Source organism: Eublepharis macularius, chromosome 18 (assembly GCF_028583425.1).
Source record: "Eublepharis macularius isolate TG4126 chromosome 18, MPM_Emac_v1.0, whole genome shotgun sequence".
Classification (NCBI taxonomy): Eukaryota; Metazoa; Chordata; class Lepidosauria; order Squamata; family Eublepharidae; genus Eublepharis; species Eublepharis macularius.
The window spans coordinates 12501824-12527830 of NC_072807.1; the positions used below are offsets into that span (position 1 = coordinate 12501824).

Below are 26007 nucleotides of genomic sequence, written 5' to 3' on the forward strand. Positions count from 1 at the left end.
CCATGAATGTTGTTAGGGTACCACTGCTAGATTCCCTGGCAGCTGTCCTGTCTGCAGATCTCATGAAATATCAGGCATGGCTAATAGGGCATTAGTTGCTGCCTGTATATCTTTTGTAGATAATTCATCATGTGATGAAGTATCCTTTGGTAATTTGAACCATTCTTTGGTGGTTATTAATTTCATTCTAAAACATTTGCTATTAAGAATGGAAGGGAAAAAAAATACCCAACATTTTTCTTTTTTCAGCACAAGCATGAAGTCCTTTTGGGTGATGGTGAATAAATTTCATACACTCCAGCAATAAAGTAAATCTGGACCATAATCCAGTATATGTAATTACATCAAACCTGAATATAAAACCACCACTTGCAATCTTCTCTTATTAATTGGGCTCTGTTTTTAGTACCACTGAAAGTTAGTTTGAAGACTGAAAGACTTGTTGCTTCTTTTCTAGGCCAAGTTTCTCTGTCCCTTCTCATCCCACCGAGCACAGCCACTTGCCTGCCTTCAGCTTTCCCTTGACTGCACCAGGAGAGGGTAGAAATTTCCAACGAAGGCAAAAGTCATCTTTCTTCTGTGTGGTGCTGGTGCTAGTGCTGCTAAGCAGACTAGGAGAGCAAGCACTGGCTGAGCTCAGTTTGCAGTACTGCTTGTGTCCTAGCAGCAAATTAGCTCTGTGCAATGAGTTTTGCAGGGCATTCCTTTTGAGGACTGACTTCCCCTTTTGCCCCACCTTCGTGATGGGCACATGGTCGCAGTTGAGTAGCTGAAGGCAGATGGCGAGCATCAAAGTGCAAATACAGCATGCATGGCTAGAATAGGGGTCCCTAACCTTTTTGAGCCTGCAGGCACCTTTGGAGTTCTGACACTGCATAGTGGGCGCCACCACAAAATGGAGGCAGAGCCAACCACAAAATTTCAGGGAATGAGTTTATATGTAACTTTTTTGGCCTTTCTGGCAGAAGCTCTGTTTAACAGGATGTCTTTTAAAATAAACATGTTTAAAATATTTTCTTGCATACACACAGCTTATCTTTCATTCATACAGTTAAGATCCGTGTGCTGTGGTGGCAGCTGCTGCTGAAGCCACTTCTAAAAAATCTGCAGAGTGAATCAGATCTCTTAACGGCCACTCAGAAGCCTTGCTGGGCAAAAGAACCACCTGCCCCTGCCACTTTTTAAAAACACTTGCTGGGTGCCAGGAAAGGTGCCCATGGTGCCATGGCAGGGAACTCTGCTAGAACTTAAAATATTATGCAAGACATTTTATGCATTCAGTATCAGCTCAGGAAACCCATGTCCCACGAAGGAGACCCGTGTTGTAATACTTGGTAACCTGACTGCTAAGGCTGCTGTCTCTCCGTTCTCTGCATTCTTTCCTCTTTGTGTGCTCACGTCCCCACCTGCCCCAATTTGGATGACTGTTCATCTGCCCTGCATGTTTAGAAAAGCTGCAGCATAAATCTTTGGCACCTAAATCACACGGAGTGATTTTTCTGGCCCGAGGCTCAGTCAAGCAACAGAGTGGAAGTCCATCCAGTCATTTATCTTTTGCTGTCCCTATCAGAAAAGTTCACTGATACCTGGTGGAGCAGAGGGCTTAGATGCCCTAATTTACACTAGATTCCAGGATGCCTCCAGTGCCTTACCACCAACATCTTTCTCACCAGGGTTCTGTGAAAGGCAAGAGTAGAAGAGCTCCTTATTGGTTGTACTTCATTGGTAGCAGAGGCCATATTTTTTGGATTTAATTTGTACGGTAGTTTATCTGCCTTGGATGATAATTGATCTCTCATGGTCTGCTGATTTTCTCATTCCATCATCCAGCTGTGGTTTAGTACCATCTTTCTGGCTGATGCTGAGCAGAAAATCCTATACTTCAGATGCTTCAAGGGTGAGAGGTGGAAATATTTGGGCATTTCTATGCTGCTTTTCTCCTTGGAGGAGCTTACAAAAATTTCCCAAACCACCATTTTAAACAAAACAGTGTCAATAAAACAAGCACAGAAAACAAACACATCCCAGATGAGTCCTGATTTACTGTGTGTGCTGTCATAGGCTCCGAGGCCTATGTGAGCCATGGGCTAACAGCCAAAGGGGCCTTTGGCTCTCACCTCTGGCTAGAGCTGGGCTACATACCCCCTAGTAGAGAAGAAAAGAAACTTAGTCCAGGTGGAACTTGGCTACTGGAGTGATCCTACCAGTGTCTTTCCATTCCACTCAGCAAAGCCTTCCTCTAGCCTCAGGCAGCCTTTTCCAACTTAAGTGGCTCTTCTGTTGCTACCCGGTTGGCAGAATTTTCCCGACTTTCTCCCTTGCCTTTCTCTGCTGATGTAAATTTGATTGTGTTTCAACTTATGGGTTTCCTGTTTGCCAAAGGACTTTTGTCTCAACACTCTCCAGAAAAACTGGAGCTCATTCAACTGTTTTGATCGGACACCTCCCCCCCCCCCGCCACTGTTTGTAAGGGGCAGCTCTGCTGAAGCCTCTAACAGCGTTTATCTCCCCACCTGTGATTTATATGAGTTGCCCGGTGTCACCAGAGGAAATCCTTAAACTCGGGAAAACTATGTTTTAGGATTCTGTCCTGAGGGGCTGCTCTCCTAGTCTACAGAAGAATCTTTGAACGAGGAATTCTCTTATTTAGAAAGGAATTCTGTATACTTTGTCCCAACAGGGTTGTCCTCAGAACTGATCCTTCTTTTATGCCCAAAATAAATCTTTCACTGGGTTCAGGAAGCCATTCTACCACAGGCTTGTTGCATCTAAAAGAAAAGTAGTACTATAAACAGGACATTTATAGGGTAATAAAATCTAGTTGAAAGGCTCTGCAGGAGCTTGTAAGTCTTATTCTAAGTCTGGTTTTATTTCTCTGCCATGGGGTAGTTGGGTAAAGACCTGTCTTTGCCTGGCATGTGAAGTAGAGTTTGTCCTCTTGGGGATTACAACCCACTTGTGCAGGTCAGCCTCTGCTTTGTTTAGTACTAATGCCATGTTGGATGCAATTGACAGAGTTGCCACTTTTGCCTCCTCTTGTTGCTGTATTAGAAAGTTCTGCCTCTAGTTCCAAGGATGACCTGCCCTCTCCAGTGCCTCCTCTTCCATTAATAGCAAAATGAACGTTGGATTAGCCACGAACATTCCTGAAAATGGCCGAAAAGGGGCCCAAAATGGTCAGGATTGGGCCGCTGAGTGGGAGAGTGATCCACCACCCGTCAGGACCCAAAATGGCCGAGAGTCAGGTGGGCGGGGCCACCTGACATATGACCTCTTTGGGGAACTGCTGGAACTGCGTTCCTGCGTGTTCCCCCTCGAAATGAGCCCTGGCCTTGGTCTTCATCTTAAACCCTGATAACTCCCTTTGTGATGTTGCGGCAGTTGCTCTCGCTCAGCCTGATATCACAAAGTTAATATGATAAAATGATGTCCAATCCTGTCTTTGTCACTATTTGAGCTCATTGGAAGAAGGGTGGGATAAGGCCAAAAAAAAATTGCACAGTGCATAATAAAAATGTCAACTTGACTGTGGCAATGGTGAAGAAGGAAAATTCCATGCTGGGAATTGTTAGAAAAGGAGTTGAAAACAAAATGGTGAATATTGTAATGTAGTGCAATCTACAGTGTGGCCTCAATGGAATACTGCGTGCAGTTCTGGTCTTTGTACATTGAACAGGACATTACAGAGTTGGAAAAACTACAGAAGAGAACAATCAAGATGATTATGGAGTTGGAGCACCTTTCCTATGAAGAAAGGCTCAAGAGTTTGGGACTTTTCAGTAAAAAAAAAAAAAAAGATAATAGCAAGCGACATGATAGAGGTTTATGCATGGGGTAGAGAAAGTAGATGGGACGTTCTCTCTTTCTCCTATAATACTACAGCTCACGGGCTCCCAATGAAGTCACTTGGCAATAGATTCAGAACAGACAAAAGGCAATATTTCTTTATTCAACGAATACTTAAACTGTGGAATTCTCGGCCAGTGGCCGTAGCGATGGCCACGAGCGTGGATGGCATAGCGTCAATGGCTACTAGCCATGGTGAGGTAAGGGAATCTCCTTATACGAGATTCTCTGAGACCCAATGGTGGGTTTCTAACAATTCCCAGCATGGAATTTTCCTTCTTCACCATTGCACTCAATGCTGGGAGGCAACATTGGGGGAGGCCTTGGCCTCTACGTCCTGTCGGTTGGTCCTCCAGGGGAACTGGTTGGCTTCTATGAAACTGGATGCTGAACTAGATGGAGCCCTGGCCTGATCCAGCAGGGCTCTTCTGGTGACCTTGCGCAATGAAGTTGTAGAAACCGGTGCCTCAGAACGTACTGATGGGGGCCAGTTTTTGAAGAGAGAGAGTGCGTGCGGGGGGAAAACTTGTATAGGTCTACCTGTGGTTATTCCCGTGGTGTCTAAACGGAGTCTCCTAAGTAAATGGCATTCAGAGGTATATATTGGCTGTGAACATGCGCTATACATCTGAATGCTGCAATGGAGGCTTTTGTGTTCCTTCTTGTTGGCCTTTGGGAAAAAGATACTGGACCTTTGGTCTGTTCCAGCAGGGATATCTTAGATGTGCTGTTTCCTGAAACTGGGATGGAGGCACTCTTCCTACTGGAAGGGACCCCTCCCTTTCTGATTTGCATGGTGCTGCCTGCTGGTGTAAATGATGGAAGTGACCCTCTCTAGGATACCCTCCACACCCAGAGAAGGAATGTTCATAGTAAATCTGGCATTCCTTTCCGTGTGGCACGCTGTAGAGGGCAAGGGGTGCAGGCACAGGATTTGTTCTACTTCTTGTGCTGTACCCGCTCCTTTTCTTGCCTGCTGTGCTCTTGACTGTTGATTTTAGCTGCTGTTCTGTGACGTGCACAAAGCATCCACTGCTCTGTTCACCCCTGCAAATTGCTGATGTTTTTGGCAAGGACAGTGCCTGTCTTTGTCTAATGTAACAAAAAGCAAAAAGAAGCAGTCTCAGTTTCTTTCTCTCTCTCTCTGTCTCTCTCACACACAGAAACTCTGTTTCATTTCACTTTGCTGAAGGAGGGAGCTTCCCTGACGAACATCACTCCACCTCTTACTGGCCAGCTTAAAAAGGGCCCCAGGCGACACAGCACTCCAATTGGTGAGTGGCAGATACGGCCGTACGCTAACCATGCACCTTTGCTGCCCTTGCAAGGGGTGCCAGAAAGGAAGATTTCAGGCAAGCTTACTTGTAGAGGAAAACATGTCCTCCATGGGTGACTGGAAATGTGAATCTGTCTGGTAAGCAAGGCTTGTTTGTTTTCCACATGACTCTCCTTTATTTTCCACATGACTGGAGGTGGGGGAGAGGAGACTTTCTGTAAGTAGAAAGTAAAAGAAGAGGAAAGATGGAAGAACCTGTAGCAAAACCCAAGTGGGAGAGCTGAACTTCAGGAACAGAATCCTTAAGGCCTGACTCAGGCATTTTGCTTCTCTACATATGGACCAAGCCACTTGCCCCAGACAACAGTAAGATGATTCCATGCTGTTGAAGGAACGTTTTGAGCCGACAACAGCTCCAGAACTGGGTAGTTTGGGACATACCTGTTTACAGACAAATCATTCTTCATCAGTGGAGGAGGGTATCTTTGTGAACAGCACACCTCCCATGTGCTCTGCCGGCAAAGGCTATGCAAATTCTTGCATGGCTTTTCCCTTGCAATCGGTGGTGGCTTCCCAATCCCTTCCTGCTTTACAGCAAGGACTTCTCCAGACCTCTGCTCTGTTCCTCTTGCTTGCCCTTGAAGCCGGCTTCCTTTCTCCATCTGCCAGCCCGAGCCAGGCAGGAACGGGAGTTAGTGATAATGCTGAATGAAGTCTATAAACGGACTGCTGCTTTGCAGTCAGGTAGCTGTTGAAACCAAGTGGTGATAGCTTCATAGGGCATGGAAAGAGCTGCCTAAGGAAGCTGTGGAGGAAGCAAAGGCTATGGAGCTGCTGCAGATGTGATCTCTTAATGGCCCCACCAGAAGCAAAAAAGGATGACCATAACAAGACCAGGGTGTGGTTCCTTTTGACCTTACAGGCCACTGTTTGAACCTAGAGAAACTAGGGACGCCAGGCCTTCCTGGACTAGGCCTAGACTTCAAGGCAGGCCCCATTCAATTTGTAGCCAGAACACCATCCTGCATTGACCTATAGACCAGGGTGGACACAAAGAAAATTCTGGTTGACTTACATTGCCTGCCAATGAGTGCTCATTGCAAAGCCAGCCAGCAGATTAATCTTCGAAGGCCAGAAATCCACCTCAATTAGTCATCTCCTAGATATTTGAAGGATATAACTTGCACCTTCGAACCCAAAATTCCTTGGTACAGAGTGTAGCTTCTTCGTTATTGCCCAAGAAACGTGACAGCAGAGGGCATCTCAACAAGCTTGTGAGGAAAAGGAAATTTTGAATGGAAACGGAGGAGCATCGGGGACATTTACTGAGAAGCGTTTCACAGAATCTTCCCTGTGTGTATTCACCCTCTCCTTGGGAAATCCCTCAGATTCGCCGGTGACTTTCAGAGTTTCCAGTTTAGGGCCCTCCGGTTTGGCCTTAGCTCTACAAGCCTTCCCTAGGATCATAGTTGCCTTAGATGCTCACCTACATCTCCAGGAAATGAGTGCTTTCCCCTTCCTTAATGACCACATTGTCCTATTGCTGCCCTAGAAACAAAGTCATCTGGATATCTCTCTGGAACATGGTCTCTTCCAGGAGCCTGTTCCACAGGCATGAGGCAGCCGCTGAGAAAGCCCAAGTCCAGACTGTCGCGGAGCACTCTGTAGACAGAGAGGGCACAGGCAGTAGGCCTTACTGGGAAAAGTGTTGCTGCTGCTGTTGCATGGGAGCATGGAGGAAGAGGCAGCCCTTCATGCATGTGGGCCCTCGATCACGTAGGGCGTTGAAGTTGTAAGCACCAGCACCTGAATTGGATCTGGAAACAAATAGGCAGCTGATGAAAGGACTTTAACATAGGAATATGGTTCAGGTGGCTAGCCCCTAATAACAAACGGGCTGCTGCATTTTGCTGGATAGTTTCTGGGTAGTTTTCAAAGGTAGTCCAGTATAGGATGTGTTACAGTAATCCAACCTCGAGTTTATTTTTTTTATTTTATTTTACAAAATATATGAGCTATAACTAAGAAAGGGGGAAAGCCTATAAGCATAAAACTAAAACTTAAGACAACACCCTAAATCCCTCTATATCTGTTATTTTGTCTAAATACACAACAGTATAGTTAAACATTTTGCTTTGGTTTTACCTTATTCCAATAACTGACGCAAAGACAGACCAGACGTGTTTTGGCCCTCAGGCCTTCCTCAGTGGTCAGTTGTACAATATTTATGTTAAAACAAACACACCCACACATTTAGAAACCAATATAAAAATGTTCCCTATGCTCTTGTCTAAAATACAAAAAGAGAAAGGAGGTAGGAAAAAATTAATTAACAGGCAAGATTAATCAAAGCCTGTATTTTCTGGCTTATGAGTTTCAGCATCTCCCAGTCCCATGAGGATTCTGTTGTTCTCCACGAATTCACCCTTATAGGAAATCTGTCCTGCTGCAACCTGGGCCTCTGCAGCCTATTTCACGAGGCGCTGCGAACTGGACCTCTACCCCTCTGCAGAAATAGAGTTTGGGTATGTGCTCCAACATGTACTTCTCCAGTAGTCTCAAGCAGTTCTCATCTAGGAAGATGCAACTCTTTAACATACTTCACAAGGATATCCTCCTCCACTAAAGATAGGTTTACCGTGAGAATTTTTCTCATCGGTGGATTGGGTGGAATCCTTACCTATCCAGAGGTTGTTTGCCAGATACCATTGGGATCTCAGTAGAGAGTAGTCTTGGGATCTGTCTTCCCTTCCTCTTTCTATATATTATTGGGGCCTAAGCCTCATTACGTTTAGGTTTCCTACTTTGGGGAACTGCCTCCAGTTGCATGAACGCACATAGCTCTGCCTGTGAAGCATGTGGGAGATGTAAGCCTCAAGCAAATACCCTCAAATCCACCAGTGGCAAGAGACCCTCTCAATGCGTCTGATGTTTTGATCATGTTGATTCTCCGTAGCCCCATTTGCACAATGACAATATCTGCGATTCTGGAGCGGGGAGCATAACTGGGAGTCTTTTGGCTGTTGGAAGGCTGGCCAAATATTAACGCATGCGCTGTGGAGCATGATAAGGGAGAGCATGGCCATCCTTCCATCTTGGCTTTGTGGAAGGAAATGGGATGGCTGTTGTGAGGCTTCCGTCTTGTTCTCGTTTCAGTGATTGGGAACTGCCCAGACAACACCATAGCAACCAGTGATGTCACTGCAGAGAGTGCCAATGATGTCACAGTGGAGAGCACTGTAGCTTCTGCGGAGATGGAGGGAAGTCCCAAGGAGGATTCTGTAGCTGTCTGTGAAGATGAAGGAAAGCTCTCCTTACGAATGAACCTCACAACCCCGGCCACTGAGGAGAGTGAGTCTCTCCCCTTCAGCCTGGAGAGTAAGAGACACAAAGCAGGAACGGTTAGGGAGGAGCCTTCCTCATCTGCTCTCTTCTTTTTCTCCCTGTGGCAGGGTACCCTAATCGTTACTGACCTTCTCCTTGCTTAGTAGCCTCCTCTAGTCTTCAAGGATGCTTTCAGTGCCTCTCTGCAATACCTGGGTGGGGGGAATACTGTGCAGAAATACAGCCTTGAAAGGAGCTTTTGGAATGATGGGTGGAATGCAGCCTGTTTATGTTGGCTGCACAAAAACAGGTGGGTTGAGCAGGCTTGGGGAGGCCCAGATGGAACAGTAGCTTGTTACCTGTCCCAGGTATGTTTTTGAATAGTGGTGGCTGGCAAAGTTGCTTTACTGACAGGCAGGCCTTGTTCAGAAGCCCTAGAGTGGGGTGGTGGCGGCAGTGAGTGCCCTTAATATAGCCGTCTCTTCTCTCCCACTTTTGCCCTTCAGAGCCTGCAGCCAGTGAAAGGAAGAATGGGTCTGTGGCTGGTGCTGTAGCCAGGTAATTGGAAATTTGTTGCTCTGAATACATTTGGGAGCAAAAAGAGAGTGTGATTTTCTTACTAAGAAAGACCAGGCTAAATTATGCCCTCTTCCCACCATACGATATGGACCCAGCTGTGTCAGTTGGGTGTGGCATAGTGGTATCTGTCTAAGATGTGGGAGATCTGGATTCAAATCCTCACTCTGCCATGGAGCTGCCTGGATAGCCATGGGCCGGTCATTATCTCTAAAGGTAAACTACCTCACAGTGTTCTTGTGAAGATAAAATAGGACAGAAAAATCCATGTATGCCACCCTGAGCGCCTTAGAGGAAGAGCAGGATAAAATGTACTAGGTAGATACAGTTACAACTTTGGGTTTTTTTAATTTATTAAAACATTTACATTCCACCTTCTGCTGGCTCAAGGCAGCTTATAAAAACCAGTTAAAACATTACAATTGAAAAACCAAATAGAAAAAGAAAGCCCAAACAGCCCAGTCTCCCAGATACCAGCTTTTCATACCCCTTTAAAGGCCTGGGAAACAAATTGAGGCTCTCTGTTGGTGGGGCACCCTCCACCTCTCCCAGGAACCCATTCCACAGAGTGGGAACCATGATGGAAAAGGACCACGTTGTGGTCAGTACCAGATAGACACCCTCAGTGGGAAACAACCATTAGTTACACCCGGGAACTTAGGGGAGGAGACGGTCCTTTAGATAACCAGCACCTTGAATTGAACTCAGAAGCTAACTGGCTGCCAAAGTTGCTGTTTCAAAATGGGCAGCATCCCATTGGTTTGTCTTCAAGGGCAGCTCCAAGTAAAGCATGATACAGAAGTCCAGCTGCAGGGTTACAAAACCATAGATTGAGTGAATCTAAAAAAAGGCTTGTTAAACCTGATGCAGCTGAGAGAAGGCGCTCGGTCTTTGCATGTCACAGTGGAGATTTGTGCATGCTCAGAACAGCAATTTGGGAATTTCTAGAGCAGGCAAAGGCCTCCCCCTTAGAAATGCAACCTTGAATTCTTGATATGTAAAGGGAAAAGGGTCTCATTTTTTATTTTGTTTTTTTATTGTCCACCGTACCATTTGGGGTGAACTGGAACTTCTGTGAGGGAAATTCTGTTTGATTTTCAGCTGGTTTATTTTAAACTAAAAACGTGTTAGTAGTTGATAGTTGTGTATAGTTTTTTCAGCGTGCTTAGACCACCTTGAAAAGGTGCAGCTCTTTCAAGAGCAGGATCCCATTTGCTAACAGTCACAAGTGGTGTTTTTTGCGTCTGGGAGATGACCACTGTTTTTCCATCAGGAGACACAAAAGGAATAACAGAGAGTTAGGTCTTAGAGTTCTTTTGAGGGGGAGAGAGCTCTCTTGCTTGCTCACTTGGGCCATTTCCACGCATGTTCAGTGCAACTGGGAAATGGATTTTTCCTGTTCCCCCACAACGGTATGGTGCATTTGTGTCTCTTCCTCGGTTTTCTAGCTTTTTTGCTGCAAAGTTTTGGGGAAAATGGCTGCAAAGCCTGTATATTTGCCATGTGGGTGGAAAAAGTAGATTTTCCTGCTGTCTTGGCAGCCATTTTCCTTGTCTCTGACCCTCATGGCGGCCATTTTCCTTGTCCCTGATCCTCATGGTGGCCATTTCCTCCCTCTGCCACCAGCGGGGAGTTGTTTTTTTTTAAACTGTCAATTTAATATTGTTATAACATTGTAAAAATCTGTACATCGGGTTCTCTGAATTCCCAGCTTTCAAAAAGTCCAGCTCCATTGTTGCAGAGATGCTAGTGGTGAATGGGAGATCTAATCCAGGACAAGGTGTTACCCATTCCAGACGGGGTTACACTAGTGCCTTTTATCAGCTCTGATTGGTTAGCCAGCAGTGCTGTGGACTTTCCAGGGCAGAAAAGATCTGGCCACTGTGATGCATGCCCTGGTTAGTGTAGGCCAGATACTGCGGTGTGCAGTACGTGGGTCTGGCTGCCCTTGAAAAGGGTTTGGAAGTTTCAGTTGGTGCAGAACGTTGGACGGAGTGGGTCGTAGGGACCATCTCGCTCCTGTCCTGGCCCGTTTACAGTGGCACAGTTCAAGTTGCAGGTGTTGACCTTTAAAGCTCTATAAGGCTTGGGGCCACCATACATGAAGGACTGACTACTGCCTTATGAACGTACCCAATCACCGTGGTCATCCTCCAAAGTCCTGCTTTGAGTGCCCCTGCCAGGTGGCAACTGGGAGAGGGCCTTCTTGGTTGTGGCACCAAAACTCTGGAATTTGCTCCCCAGAGAGGCTTGCCTGTCCCCTTGTGTTGCCGTCGTCCGTCAGTGATCCTCCTTCCTGCTGTATGTTTTAATTGTTCATATGTATGTGTATTTTATTGTATTGTGTGTTTTAACTTGGTTTTAATTCTTTAAGTGGTGTTTTTGTTTTATTTTAATGGCTTTTAAGATGCGTTTTTATTATGTACGTTTTTAATCTGTTAGCTGCCTTGGTGGCCCTGATGAGGGCAGAAAGGCAGAGTATATTTTGTAAATAAATAAAAGGAGAAGGGCATATCTCTGTTACAAAAAGGGCTGGGAACTTACATTTTAAAAAAAGGTAAGCTGGGAATCCAGAAAACATGACACACAGATTGGTGGGGGGCAGGAATGCCCTGCGGAAGCCCCGTTGCTGCTGCTGTGTATTGGCCGCCCCAGTGAGGAAACTGCAAGAGCCATTGTTCATCATTGTTCTGTGCCGTCCCACACTGGGACTAATCACATGCGGGCTGTCCGATCGGAGACGTTTTCATTGCTTCCTTAAAGCTCCGTTACAGGCTGTGTCTCCCAATCACGTAGTAACCTGTTTCCCCACCTAAACAGCCAAATGAGATGTGGGAGAAGCTGCCCCCTTTCCCTGTTCTCAGCTGCCATGAGGAGAACTTTACTTGTGAGTTCTGTGCATTTTTCTTGGTGACTGTCCTCTTGGACTGAGTCTTTGTCTTTGACTTTGATTCACGTCTTGACTTCAGCTTGGACTTGACTTCATCTCTGATTTGTTATTTTACTTCTTACTGATCTCAGATGTCTTGACATCTGCCTCGACTTTGACTACATTTGTGATTCTGGCTTCTTGTCCCTTCTTCCCCTCAGAAGGCACTTTTTAAAATGTCTCAGAAGGCACTTTTTAAAATGTCTCAGAAGGCACTTTTAAAAAATGTACCAAGTGTGGTACGAAAATGACCCAAACCGACAAGCAAGAGCTCTGCCTGTTGTGTTTGGGAGAGGGCCACAGCATTTGAGCCGGTAAGTTTTGTTTACACCCAAGGCCAGAAACGTGAGGGCTGTCTGTTTAAAGGCCACCTTGTCAGAAAGAGTACTCACCGGCTCCAATCCAGTCCTTAGCTCCAAGCTAAATCATCTGCTGTGAAGGAGCGCCCATCCAAGTTGGTGTTTGCAATCCCACCTTTACGTAGGGATTGCCTTTCCAGAACTGTTTGTCATGTCCTCACCAGGACTTGATACCATAGTTTCTCCCACAAGTATTTGCTGGAGTTCTACTGTTCTTTTTAAGAAAAACCATAAGTGTTGACACGTTATGAATGTTTGCAACTTTCATTCAATCTCCCAAAGAAACCTCTAGTGATACTGGGAAGATTGTATGCCATATTTCTGCTATTGGGATCCGTGCCTGGCACTTTACTACCCACAGCTCGACCCCTGTGAGACCATTGATATGTACCACCAGTCATTGTCTCTGGTGTGTTGGCTTCTAGACTGACCTATAGAGAGAGGGGTCCTGAAGTGAACTCTGGAGAATACTGGCTTCGGTAGCAATGACAATGCATTTGACATGAGTACCAATTTGTCCATCCTCTTCAATATTGAGGGTGTTACCTTCGATACCAGTGCCTGTGCAATCAACTCCCATCAGCTTCTATTTCAGCACCTTCGGCTGTGGTGTTAGTGCCACCATTTGTGTCTCCCAGGATCCAGTGCGTCTGCCTCCTGTAATCTTCAGGCCTCCCTCCCCTATACCTTCTGCCATCCTGCCCCCTTGTTCTGCCACTCCTCCTTCTTCTGCCTCTTTCAGAGAACTGTCAAAACCATACTCTGCCTCTGATACTTACTTAGTGAAGCATCTGGATCCTCTCTCCAGCTGAGTGGCTCTTGGAAAATCAGCAGCCTTCAGCGCTGGAAGATTTGAGGATCTGTTCCAAGTAACTTAGAGCAAGATTCAGGTCCACGAGCACTTTAAAGACCAACTAGATTTCCAGGATATGAGCTTTTGTGAGTCAAAGCTTCCTTTGTCAGGTATCTGATGCAGGGAGCTTTGACTCTCGAAAGCTCATACCCTAGGAATCTGGTTGGTCTTTAAGGTGCTCCTGGACCCAAATCTTGCTCTTCTAACTACAAACCAACACCGCTACCCACCTGTAACTTGTTCATTATGTAAACAGCCTTGGGCATAGAAGTAGTGAGACTCAGTAACAAGCAGACCTGGTACTCAGGATTATACAGAGGCTCATACTGGGGAGTGCCTCTGATTTTCCCTGCACTCTCAGACATGTCCAAAGAATCACAGGCAAACCCTTCTTGTTCCTTCTGCATCAAAGAAAGAATGGAAAATTTCTACCGAATCCAAATGGAGTAGTGCAGGTTCCTATTTTCCCACCCTCCAGCAAATTTGATGATTGTTGAAGCTGCTCTAGGAAAGAGAACGCAGATGGGCTGTAAGGGCAGAAATCAGATTCCTTTTGTAGGCAGGTCGGCACCTCCAGGGCAACGACTGTGAAGGTGGACAGCCATTCCATGTGCATGATGAGATACTGGCACTTCCTACCCTCAATACTGGGGTGCCTTTTAGAAGATGTGGACTCCATTGCTGCTACTCTTAGAGAGGAAACTTTTAGACTTTCTGAGCAGCAGCTCCTAATAGCCACGCCTGAGTTTAGCTGAGTGTGCCTTGGAAAAGATGTCCATGGCGATTGTATTGAGGTGACATGATTGGTTATGCTTGACATCCCTGACTCCTGAAGTGAGAACAGTGATGGAGGATTTGCCTTTTCAAGTGGGATGCTTGTTTAGCAACAGAACAGGTGGTACTCTGGAGCTGCTACAGAAGCTGTGACCCACAGCTTGCTTGTAGGGCATGTCTGCTTCTTGTACCAGATAGCAACATGCCTGGTAACCATCTTTTATCCCTTGAAGCAATCTCTGTGTTCTTCTACACATCTCATCATTCTGGAAATCCTTTCGTCACTCCTCGAAGACACAGCAGTCTTCTCATCTAAAGCCCTCTTTGGGATCAAATAGGCTCTTTTGAAGTTTTCTATGACTTTTCTGCTCGCTATCTATGTCAGTAACTTTCTGCCTGGAAATTAACAGCTGATCACTGGGTGCACAGGTGCACACTCTTGTAAGGCTGGGATACTTCCGCCATCCAAAGTGTTTCTGTGTTCTCTTCCAAGAACGGAGGCAAGAGAAGCTCTGCCTTTCTTTCGGAGGGACTTAGGGTACTACTCCAGGTACTTCACAGTACTGAAGAAAAACAGAGGTCTGTGCCCTATTCCTCAGACTCGAGAACATCCAACAGATTCATAATCCAGACGTTCCTGGTGACGATGCTAGCATCTCTCCTGCCCTTGAGTTTAACTATACGTGTGGGCTAGGGCTAGGGCTGGTGCCTTGTTTAAGCACCTGGGTCCACCCCTTGGTATGTCGTCTTGCTAATCTGTACCCATCAGTTACTATGGGAGGCGGGCATGGGCGCTTCAGTTGAAGGCTGTGTGCAGATTCTGCAGAGCACGAACAGGTTGCGCAGTTGTAACTTTTTGACTGATCATCTGTGTGTACACACATCTTGCCCATATTCCCTGCAACAGGTACTTTGCTGCAGTGTATGATTTTGGAAAGAGCTGAGCAGGAGCCTGTTAGTCCCCTCCCCCCCACCTTTAGGCACGTACGGTCCAAGACTGCATTTCTGAGGGAGAGGCCTTGGTGCTCAAACATTTCCAAATTGCTGCTGTGCCCATGACCACTTGAAGAACAACAGTTGTCGGGTAAGCTGCAGCACAAGTGAGCTTGCCCTGGGAAGGGAAGGGGAGAAGAAGGAATTCTTGAGAGACTGCAGCCAGTGAAATATACTCGGAATAGAGAGGACCGTTCAGCAGCTGTCCCATGAAACTAACTCAGAGCTCTGATGTGTTACAGACTCAGGATGTTTTACATGAAATGCTTCTTTCTCCTTGGGCTCATTTGGGTCCTAAGAAAAAATGCAAGCCCCTGGTTGTCTTGATGGAGCTACTGTAATTGAATTGTGAGTTGCTTTGTCTATGTTTATTCTTTCTTGGCTGATCTGTCATGTTTGTTCATAGTTCTCAGAAGATGCCATCTGTGTTCACTCGTATCTGTGAAGCTCAACAAGACGACGAGATTCAAGGGCCAAAGTTACCTTGTTCACCGATCAGGCAAGCCTGCTGAAGACCTCTTTCATGTTGCATCTAGCTGTGTCTTAATAACAGAGTTTTGTGGTGCTTTAAAATCTAACAATCCTGCTAATACTCTTTTCTGAGCTCCTGAATCATGTTGTGTCTGTGTACATCTTCTATTTTACTGGCATTTGTTCCAGCTGCAGGACAAGCAAGATAAAATTGGGCTTTTGTGTTCCTAAGAGGAGGTGGAGTCAGCTGGAAGGAGGTTTATCCTGAGTCAGTGTCCATCTTACCTCTGAGCCTGCCCTTCAAAACACCTTGCTTAATGGGAATGTTGTCCAAAGTGTTAGTTTCAAAAAGAAATTACTAGCAAGGCTTCTTGTCTGTTTTAAGTGGCTGAACAACATGCTGGGAATTTCATCACCTTGTACAATATACGGTAATCAGAGAACTTGAGTTGCATGCATGGGAGTGAGTGTTCATTGTATTGTCGAAGGCTTTCACGGCCGGAGAACGATGGTTGTTGTGGGTTTTCCGGGCTGTATTGCCGTGGTCTTGGCATTGTAGTTCCTGACGTTTCGCCAGCAGCTGTGGCTGGCATCTTCAGAGGTGTAGCACCAAAAGACAGAGATCTCTCAGTGTCACAGTCTGTGTCCAGTGTCCAGACTGTGACACTGAGAGAGATCTCTGTCTTTTGGTGCTACACCTCTGAAGATGCCAGCCACAGCTGCGGGCGAAACGTCAGGAACTACAATGCCAAGACCACGGCAATACAGCCCGGAAAACCCACAACAACCATGAGTGTTCATTGCTTATGTTCTGTGGTAACATCCCAAACTCTTCATGTAAATTTGAAGGCTAGCTGCATTGGTCTTTAACAAGGTGCAAGGCTCGTGCTTTGACAACAGTAAAGTAGGAAGATAGCAGACGGCACACTTCACTGTTTGTGTGTACTGGGAAAAATATAAAACCCTAACATCTGCAATCCCAAGCTGATAGAGTAGCATCCAGACAAACAAGATTGAAAGGAAATTAGTAATGTTCAACAAGAGTTTAGTAACAAAATGGGAAATCACCCTTTGGAGAGGTGAAATGAGTTTTGTGTTGAGATTTTTGGTTCGGGGGGGGAAATTTGGAGGGACTGTCCGTTGTGAGGGTTATTAATACTCTGTTGAATGCAGGTGTGAGTTTTCCAAAAAACTGAGGGATACTCTTTGAATTCCAGACACTAGGAAAACTTCCAAAAGAGGAAAGCAAGTCATTTGAAATATATTCAGTATTGTCCGTTGGACAAATTGGCCTTGGAATGGGACCTGTTAGAGACGTGGCATGGCCATGGGGGGGGGGGGAAGGGCAGTGATAAGGAGCTTTTGAAGTAGGGGCAGGTGTGGCTGTTGCTACCCCCAAAAGGATGAGGAGCTTTTTCTTGCTTCCCCTGTCCTAGGGAGAGGGGCAGCCATAGCAGCAGCAGGCATGAAGCATTGGGAGTCTGGTAGGAGAGAAGGGGTAAGTGAGGCGTGTTTATGCATGTTAAGGTGTTACGTGTGATTGCTTTAGCCATGGTAGCCGACTGGCCAGCTTGTTGGCCTTCATCTGAACCTTCCATGCGCTCTTATATTCGTACATTTGCTTTTCAGAGGCGAGCTGTTCAGTTTGCCGAGCTCTCGGACAGAAGAGAAACCACCCAAAACATGTCTGAGCCAACAGTCTCTGAAGTCTGTGAGTTGTGAACAGGCCCTGGACTTGAAAATGGGTGTTAAGCAGTCCATGAGCTGTGTGAAGGAGGGAGAAGCCATGGAGGTAGTGGATGCAGGGGCTCAGGAGGAGGAGGAAGGAAGTCGGTCCTGGAAGATGCCAGGTTCTGCACTTTCTTCCGAAAGAAATGATGAAGACCGAGTGCTTCCAGTTGTCAGAAGCAGCAAGGGTGTCCAGACTGCAGCGGCATCTCTCTGTGATCCAGCAGTCTTTGTGTCAGCGGCTACGCAGACAGCAGCTTGCAGTCAAGTGGACGTGGGAACAAGCATTGCTGGGTTGAGGCCCACAAGTGGTCCGGGGAAGGAGCCGCAACCTCCAGACAACCAGGTGAGAAGGAGCAGGATGCTGGGCTGCCTGTGCTTGTCGGCTGTAGGAGGACCCAAGCGAAGGCAAATCGTTCTGCATGCCGCCTGGCCATAATTCTGAGCTATCTACTGAGGGAGGCCATTACTAGATGAGCTTCCCTTGGCCTCATCCGCAGTCGGCAAGGTGGGAAAAGTCTCTCCTCGCTGTCTCGTTAAGAGGGCAGAGGGACGTTCCTGGATTAGATCAAGGGAGCAGCGAATCCAGCCAGATGGGAAGTTCAGAGGCCAGATGTGATCAATGTGGCTTTCCTCTGTATTTGGTAATTGGACCAGAGGCTTTCTTGTGTCTCATCCTGATTACAGATGTAATCCTTTAAAAGCCGTGATGAAAGCATGATGGGAGGTTTTAGAAGGGAGTGAGTACAGGTGCCTTCTTGTTTGGAGACTGCCGCCAGGTGCTTCATTTGCAGGGGTGGGGGCGGTCTTGAAGTTTGATATTTCAGGAGTCTGCCTTCACCACCCGAAGTCACTGTGTCATTCGTAATCGTGCCCTTTGCATAACTGCATTTTTCATAAACCTAAAGGCCCCACTTTCTGAAGCTGCACTGCATTCTCTTTCTGTTAAGAATCGGGTTGCTCCTCTCATCCACTTCTAGTAGCAGGACTAAAAATACATTCACGGTTCCTGGACAGGGGGCGCGTCCCCCACTTCTGGTCCCCCATCCACCTACAGAGCAGGGTCTGCCAGCAGCTCAGTTTAAACAAAGACTTTAGAATGACCAGACAATTTTGGTTCGAGTGCACTGGCTCAGCTGCCAAGACTTAAACCAAGCAGTATGTGTGCTTCATTCCAGATTCTTTGGGGCAATTCAGATTAAAGTTGACTCTCCTTCTGTGGACTTCTTTGCCTCTCCTGCAAACCACAATGTCTCCAGGTTCTAGGCTGGTTTTCCTTTGAAAGTGACAGATGGGGTGTATGCCCTAAGAGGGTTGGCTGCTAGGCTTGCTCTGTGTATATCCATCTACATCTTTTCTAGCCAAGAATTATGGAAAAAACATCAGAGTCAGCCGAACAGAAGTTATCCTGTTTGTTTCTTATTGGCCTTGGAGCCCATAGTTTTTTTGAACCCAGTTCAGCAGGCAGCTTACATGCACATTGCCATGGATTCCACCCAAGACTCAGCTACACAGTGACTCTGGCTCTGTGACTGGAGGTTTCATGGCAAACACTGGGAGTTGTAGTTACTCTGATGTGGTTATCAAAATTGTCTTAGTCTCTTGGAGACTAAGACCTAGAAGGCCTATGGAGACTAAGACCTAGAAGGCCTATGGAGACTAAGACCTAGAAGGCCTCTTGGAGACTAAGACCTAGAAGGCCTATGTGGTGCTGTTGCCAGCCCCTCACACCCCAGTTGGCAGGCACCACAAGTTTTGCAGTAGCTGCAATCTGTCTGGAATCAGGGCCTCTGGCCAAATCATCAGAAGGGCTGCATATCATCTCTGTCACGGGGTAATGGCCCCTTTCCTGTACATCAAGTGATTCTTATGTGAGGCATCAAACTAAACTGTAAACTAAATATGAGCAGTCAGTGTGATGCGGTGGCAAAAAAGGCCAATTCAATCCTGGGTTGTATCAAAGGGGCCATAGCGTCGAAATCGCAGGAGGTCATAGCCCCTCCCTATACTGCCTTGGTCAGGCTGCACCTGGAGTACTGTGTGCAGTTCTGGAGGCCCCACTTCAAAAAGGATTTGGACAAAATCGAGAGGGTGCAGAGGAGAGCAACGAGGATGATCAGGGGTCTGGAGACAGCCCTACGAGGAAAGGCTGAGGGCCTTGGGAATGTTTAGTTTGGAGGAGATTGAGGGGGGACATGATTGCTCTCTTTAAGTATTTGAAAGGCTGTCATTTGGAGGAGGGCAGGGAGCTGTTCCAGTTGGCAGCAGAGGGTAGGACCCGAAACAATGGGCTTAAATTACATGCACAAAGGTACCGGCTGGAAGAACTTTTTCACGGTCAGAGTAGTTCAAAAGTGGAATCAGCTGCCTAGGGAGGTGGTGAGCTCCCCCTCACTGGCAGTTTTCAAGAAGAGGCTGGATGAATACTTGTCAGAGATGCTTTAGGCCGATCCTGCACTGGGCAGGGGGTTGGACTAGATGGTCTGTATGGCCCCTTCCAGCTCTATGATTCTGTGATTCTGTGATCAATAGACACATACGTAGACAGTTCTCTAGGCCCTAACAAAACTGCCCTTTGAGCCTTGGAGCGTCTCTGTGCTCCCCGTCCTCCTGCATGCATTGGCAACATCCTAGCTTGCCTAGTTAGCATAATTCTGTCTGCAGGGCAGGTGGAAAAAGAAACCCATCCACAGTCAGGAAGAATTCTTCATGGTAAGCACCAAGATTGATTGCCTGGAGGATTCTGCATGTTTGCCTGGCAATGGTCTAAGAACTACCGAGTAGATGGAGTCTTTTAGTCAAGGTTTGTAATACTTCAACTTCCTAATCATGCTTATAGTTGAGGTAGCTACTGATTCTGGGAAGGGCAGTGTCTGTAGCCTCAGCCAGTTTTTCTGTAAAAGAATCTGCTTCCCACTGGAAGTGCCTGATAGTCTGGACCCCTTGGCCTGGACCACCAGAACAAGTAGAAAGGCAGTTCACCAGATAAGCAAATTTTCCATTGTAAATGCAGAATTCTATCAGTTGAAAGTCCTGTGTGATGTAATATTAAACAGTGATTTAAAAACACACATTTTCAGTCCAAACATGAATACTGCAGGGATCAGGAGAAATGTCTGAATGGTCTGGGCGAATTTTTCTCCTCTTTAGAGTGAATACTTGGATTTGCCCAACTTGCCTCCTGGTAGAGTCTTGCGGCGCCATGTCCGTACAATCCGCGAAGTGCGCACCGTTGTCACACGGGTCATCACAGACGTCTACTACAAGGATGGGGCTGAAGTGGACCGCAAAGTGGTAGAGGTAAGAGGCCCCAGGCAGGCGTCACCCTTTCTACTTGGTCCAGAATTTGTGAAACGTTGCCCTTTCTGGGATGTTGCTGTAGTTTCTGCAGGAGGGCTGTTACTACGCAGAGGATTTGCTCTGCCCCAGCTCTCCAACCGGAGTGGGGTTTTTTGGAGCAGACACACAATGTCCTCAACCTGTTCTTCCCATTTTCCGTTTTTTCTTTGATGTGTCTGGAATCTGCTTTGCTTTGATCTTTCTGCAAGGTTTGCCCATAGAAAGGTACGGATTTCCGAACCTTTTGCCCGCACCTGGTGTCATTTCCCTTCCCCGTTCCGCTGTGCCCACACCTTCCACACCATCCAGACTTTTTGCCAGCTTTTTTTTAAAAAACAAGGTCTTTGATATAGTGTTATAGAGATAAATGTACTATTGATTAAAACAAAAGCCTGCTATTGCTTGTTGTGTAGGGGGGTCTGGAGGGAAGAGTGGAGAATTGACTGGCGGAGACCCTCCGTGGCTGCCACGAATGTTTCTGCGTTCACAGTGGGGAATTGTCCCCTACGTGGAAAGTAGTCTGAGCTTTTCAGAAAGCTGCCGTGCCACATCCTTAGCTTGTATCGTGAGTAGTTGTAATGCAGTTTCTTTTTTATAATTCCTGCTGCCATGTGGAAGAGGAGAGAAGCTGTCGTCTCGTTTTCTCCCTCTCCTCTTTTTAAAATAGTAAAAAGTCCAGTAGCACCTTTAAGACTAACCAACTTTATTGAGGCATAAGCTTTCGAGAACCACAGCTCTCTTTGTCAGATGCAGTGGAGCTGTGGTCCCCAAAAGCTTATGCCTCAATAAAATTAGTTAGTCTTAAAGGTGCTACTGGACTTTTTACTATTGTGCAAGTGCTGACTAACGTGACTAACTCCTCCGGATCTCTTTTTAAAAGGCTCTCTCTGAAGCTAATTGGCACATATGCCGATGGGGAGGTCACAGCTCGTTCAGCCGCTAGAGAACATTGCCCAAGTGCCCTTCGGCTGCCAGATAACTGGGTTCTGGATAATGCCAGGGACTGGTCCAAATTACTGCTGATTTTTATATTTTCAAATATGATAACAGCCAAAACCTGCTTAGAGAAACAGGCAGTAGCCATTGGGGGAACTTGCTGTGCTTTACCTCATCACAGTTCCTGAACTCCCATCTTCTCACAAACTGTAAATTGTGAGGTTTTCAATTTTGTCCTGAAGTATCTTTTTTCTCCCCTTTACCCACAGTTTAGTTTTTCCCTTGCCATTTGGCCTGAAGAAGAGTTCTGGGAGGACTTGAAAGCTTGCTTTCTCCTTTGTATACATAGGTAGCTTTCTTAGATAGATGGTTGGTCCTTCTAGTTGCATGCTTTCTGCTCTGACTCACAGCAGAAAGGACAACAACAACAACAACAACAACAACAACTGTGCTTATATATTGCTCTTCTAGGCAGATTAGTGCCCTGCTCAGGGCGGTGAACAAGTCAGTGTTGTTATCCCCGTAATACATCTGGGGAGCTGGGGCTGAGAAGAGTGGCTTCCCCCAAGGCCACCTGCTGAGCTCATGGCAGTAGTGAGATTCGAACCAGTAGAGTGCTGATTTGCACCCGAACCACTTAACCACTGCGCTACAGCAGCTCTCATGGATATCTGTTCCCTGAGATCATTTTAGCTGGAGCTGCCACGTCTTCCTGCATGCTAAGCTTTATGTTCTTTGTTAAATATTTCCCACCCTGCTTTTCTCCCCATCAAGGACTGAAAGCTGCTTATAATATAAGCAGCTGAAAATATAATTTAGACAGACAAAAAATATAAAGAACAACACCAGCACCCTGGGCCGGTTCTGGATCTAATGGCCTGGCTCTCTTAGGACCAGAGGCTGAGAGCTGTGCCTAAGAGTGCCAAAAGGCTCATCATACCTCTGGCCACGCTCAGGCTAAACTCTACATAAATAAGCAAGGAGGTCCGTCCAGAACTCACTCAGCTGGCAGAGATGTTTCCATTGCTTCCACCCCTGCGGGTTCAGCCTGGTTCAGAGTGGTTCAGAATCCAGACCATGGCCTGTACTCTGGCCACTAGGAGACAGGCCCCCTTTGAAAACGATGAATTGGCTGGGAGTGGACTTAGGAGGTACCTTCTTCCCCTGGGAAGAGGGCTAGTCTTCCTGCCTCTGCAGTGAATGGGTTGCAGAAGACTTCTCTCTTATTTTGCCTGGCTTGTAGGGTTGTCAGTGCTGGCTTGGGAAATTCTTGGAGATTTGAGGGGAGTGCTGGGGGAGTGCAGCGATCAGGGAGAACAATGAGGTTCTGATTAAGAATGTCCTTGGAAGCTGGGGCATTTTTGCAAGCTAGAAGGTTTATTTATTTATGCCTTTTATAATCCGTCTTTCTCTCTGAGACTCAAGGAGGATTACACAGTGCAATTCAGTATGATCAAGAGCTGGGATGTTCAGTAAACAATAAAATAGAATATAAACTACAGTAATTTGAAAACAAGTTAAAATATGATGCAGAGCTGAACAAACATGAACAACTTAAATGATGTAGACAACAGTAGCAGGCAGTGCACAGTATTACAGTCTACAGTCCCTATCCCTTTATCTTAGCATCTTTTTGAACCATTTCCTTACAGCACAGCCCTGCTTCCTGTATAATAAAGCCCTCCAGAATAATTTGGTTTTGTACAGTTTGCAGAAAGCCCAGAAAGTGGGAGCTTTCCTGACCTCTTCAGGCAGGCTGTTCAATAAGGTGAGGGCCATTACAGAAAATGTGTGTGTGTGTATGGGCAGCTGTTGACTTTGCCCATTTGCTGGGTGGAAGATGCAGAAGACCCTGTTCAGATGAGTGAAGCTGCCATGGCAGAGCACAGGCAGAGAGGTGCTCCTGTAGATATGAGGGGCCAAGGCCATGTGGTAACCAAAACTTTGAATTGATTCTGGTAACTGATGGGTAGCCAGTGGAGTGACTGTAGAACGGGAGTAATATGCATGCTCTGCCTAGCTCCTGATAATCAAACTGTGGCATTCTGCACCAGCTGGAATCTCTGAGTTAACTTTGAGGGGAGACCCATGTAGATTCCATTACACTATTCCAGTCTTGATGTTACCATGCTGTGGATCTAGGTGACCAGATCGACCATGTCAAGGGTGGAGTGCATCTTCTGGGCTACATGAGTTCATAGGAGGCATTTTTTTGTAGCTGCAGTAACTTGCTTCTCTAGCAGCAGCGCTGGGTCCAGTATAAGTCCCAGGCACTTAACTGAGTCTGCAAAGGTCAGCTGAACTCCATCAAAAGCGGGGAACACAATTTCCTTCAATATCTCTTTCTTCCCAACCAGCACCACTTCTGTCTTGTCTGAGTTCAGTTTCATTTTGTTCACTTTTAGCCAACTGACCACAACTATCAAGCATTGACTTAAGGCCTCTGTGGCATTACCAGGGGATTTGGAGAGAGAGAGAGAGAGATGGATGTCATCTGCATATTGATGACATCCAATTCCTAAGCTATGAATTATTTCTCTTAAAGGTTTTACTTAAAGGTCGAGTAACATGGAGGATAAAATCCCCCATCTCGCATAGTTTGCATGATCATAACTGTGAAAATACGGCAGTTTTTCTGAAAGTATACACATGCAAGTCCCAAGTGTTATTTCTCTCTTACGAAAAGCAGGATTGGAAAAAATGACCACCAACTGCTACCGGAGCCAAAACTTGCTGTTCTTCGCTGTGCTGCATGTCAGGAATGTCCACAACAGTCCACAAATACTGGCTGGGGTCACTCGACAGTTGTGGCAGGAGCAGTGGCCACAGGGCTCCTAGGGGCCTTGTGAGCATATGTTAATTTAGCATAGTACTTTTCCTGCCATTACATTCTTAGCAGTGTTTCCATGTAAGAGTCCAATGGTAGTCATGGGCTCATTCTGTCCACACTGGGACAATCCAGAGTTCTGCATATGCTGGCCTTTTAATGTTCAGGGAAGTCATAGGAATGTGCCGGCCTCCCACCTGGCAAGGAAGCAAATGCAGTATCGGTCCTCACAGTACTCGGTGGCAATGAGTCCCATAGGCTAGCTCACAACGTAATAAATACGTTACCTTTTTAAGGTGTCACAGAATATGTTGTTTTGGGATTTGGTTGCAACAGAGGCATTTGTTTAATTGCTGCTGTGTTTTTTTATTTACTTCATTTATACCCCAGATTTTTCCTCAGTGGGGACCCAAAGTGGCTTATAATACTCTCCTTCTACATTTTGTCCTTCATAAAAACAACCCTGTCAGGTAGGCTAGGCTGAGAGTGTGTGACTGGTTAAGGTCACCCAGTAAGCTTCCATGCAGGACTAGGGTTTTGAATCCGAGTCTCCCAAATCTTAGTCCAGTGTTCTAACCACTTTGCAATGTAGGCATAAAATATAAGAGCCTGCATTGACAGCCTACAAAAGAGAACCTATAAAATATATTGATATCCCCCTTTTTAGCTATGCAGTCTTTGAAACGGCTTGCTACATTTTAAAAAACACAGGAGAGGGTGAGTCAAGACTATTTCAGATCTGGAGGGCAGGCTAGCTTTTATTTGGTCCGTCCGTCTCTTCCCCCCCCCCCCCCATTTGCAGTCTTGCTTCTGTATCTAGCCACAAATTCTCTCCTCTGTTCCTTCTGATTTCTATTTAAATATCTGGGAAACAGAACTTTCAGTTCTGTCGAAGAGTTCATCCAAGTAAAACATACAGATGTTTCTTCTCTTCTTCTCCATGTAGAATAATAGCTTGGGACAAGAAAAGGAAACAAATGTAACTCAGATTTCCTCCTGCCATAAGCCCGTTAGGAATTGGAACATTATTTTAAACTTTTCAGTTCTGATTTGAGTCCAACCACTTGGGTTCAGAGTTTCTAGGTATTCAGGTGAGAACTCGGCTTTTATGTTAAACTAGATATTTAGATTTGGCACATTCAGAATATGGTAAAAAAAAAACCCTATTTATTTGTTTTGTTTACTTATAGTCCATTTCTCGTTTATTTATAGCCCGTATAAAAATAGTTCAGTCAGACAACGTAAAGCATCTAACAGGATTACAAAATTAGGAATCAGTGCAACAAAAAACTGTCAAAAGTATGACATACTGTGATGCAGAATTCAGCTTACAAAAACAGAACAGAATGCAGTAAAAACAAGGTGATGCTACAATAAGTATTGCAACAGATGGTGGGAGCAGGAGATGCTGTTGCTCTCCGTGTCTGTGTGAACCAGGTGTTAGGTCAGGGTGGCAGGGAGAGGGTGGACAGGCAGGTGCAAGGGAAGGAGCAGGTGATGTGTCCGCCTCCTCCGTGAGTTTAGTGGGTCCCTCGGGGAGGGAATGGGACCCTGAGGGCAGACAGATGAGCAAGCTGGGGGGTGTAGGATGTGTTCCTTCTCTGCAAGTCTTTGGGGTCCCCACTTGTTGCATCAAATTCTCAGCATGGTCTCATTCTCAGCATGGCCTCATCTGTGGATCCTTAAATCTGCAGACAGGATGATGTACAGATGATTCTACAAACTTGGGGGTGATCCTGCAGGTTTGCAAAAAAATAGTTTACCAACAACAAATGC

General features: G+C 46.1%; 1 protein-coding gene across 3 annotated transcripts in view; it reads left to right on the forward strand.

The window, feature by feature from the left end:
• Window positions 1-26007, forward strand: part of TP53BP1 (tumor protein p53 binding protein 1) — a 64807-nt gene that overhangs the window by 18954 nt on the left and 19846 nt on the right. For 2 of the 3 annotated variants that reach the window (XM_055002144.1, XM_055002146.1), the window contains exons 10-15: window positions 5010-5120; window positions 8279-8500; window positions 8953-9004; window positions 15337-15429; window positions 17031-17475; window positions 20280-20429. In XM_055002144.1, coding sequence (XP_054858119.1) covers window positions 5010-5120; window positions 8279-8500; window positions 8953-9004; window positions 15337-15429; window positions 17031-17475; window positions 20280-20429 — 1073 coding nt within the window. The remainder of the gene's footprint in view (window positions 1-5009; window positions 5121-8278; window positions 8501-8952; window positions 9005-15336; window positions 15430-17030; window positions 17476-20279; window positions 20430-26007) is intronic. The other variant, XM_055002145.1, reaches the window with a different exon arrangement.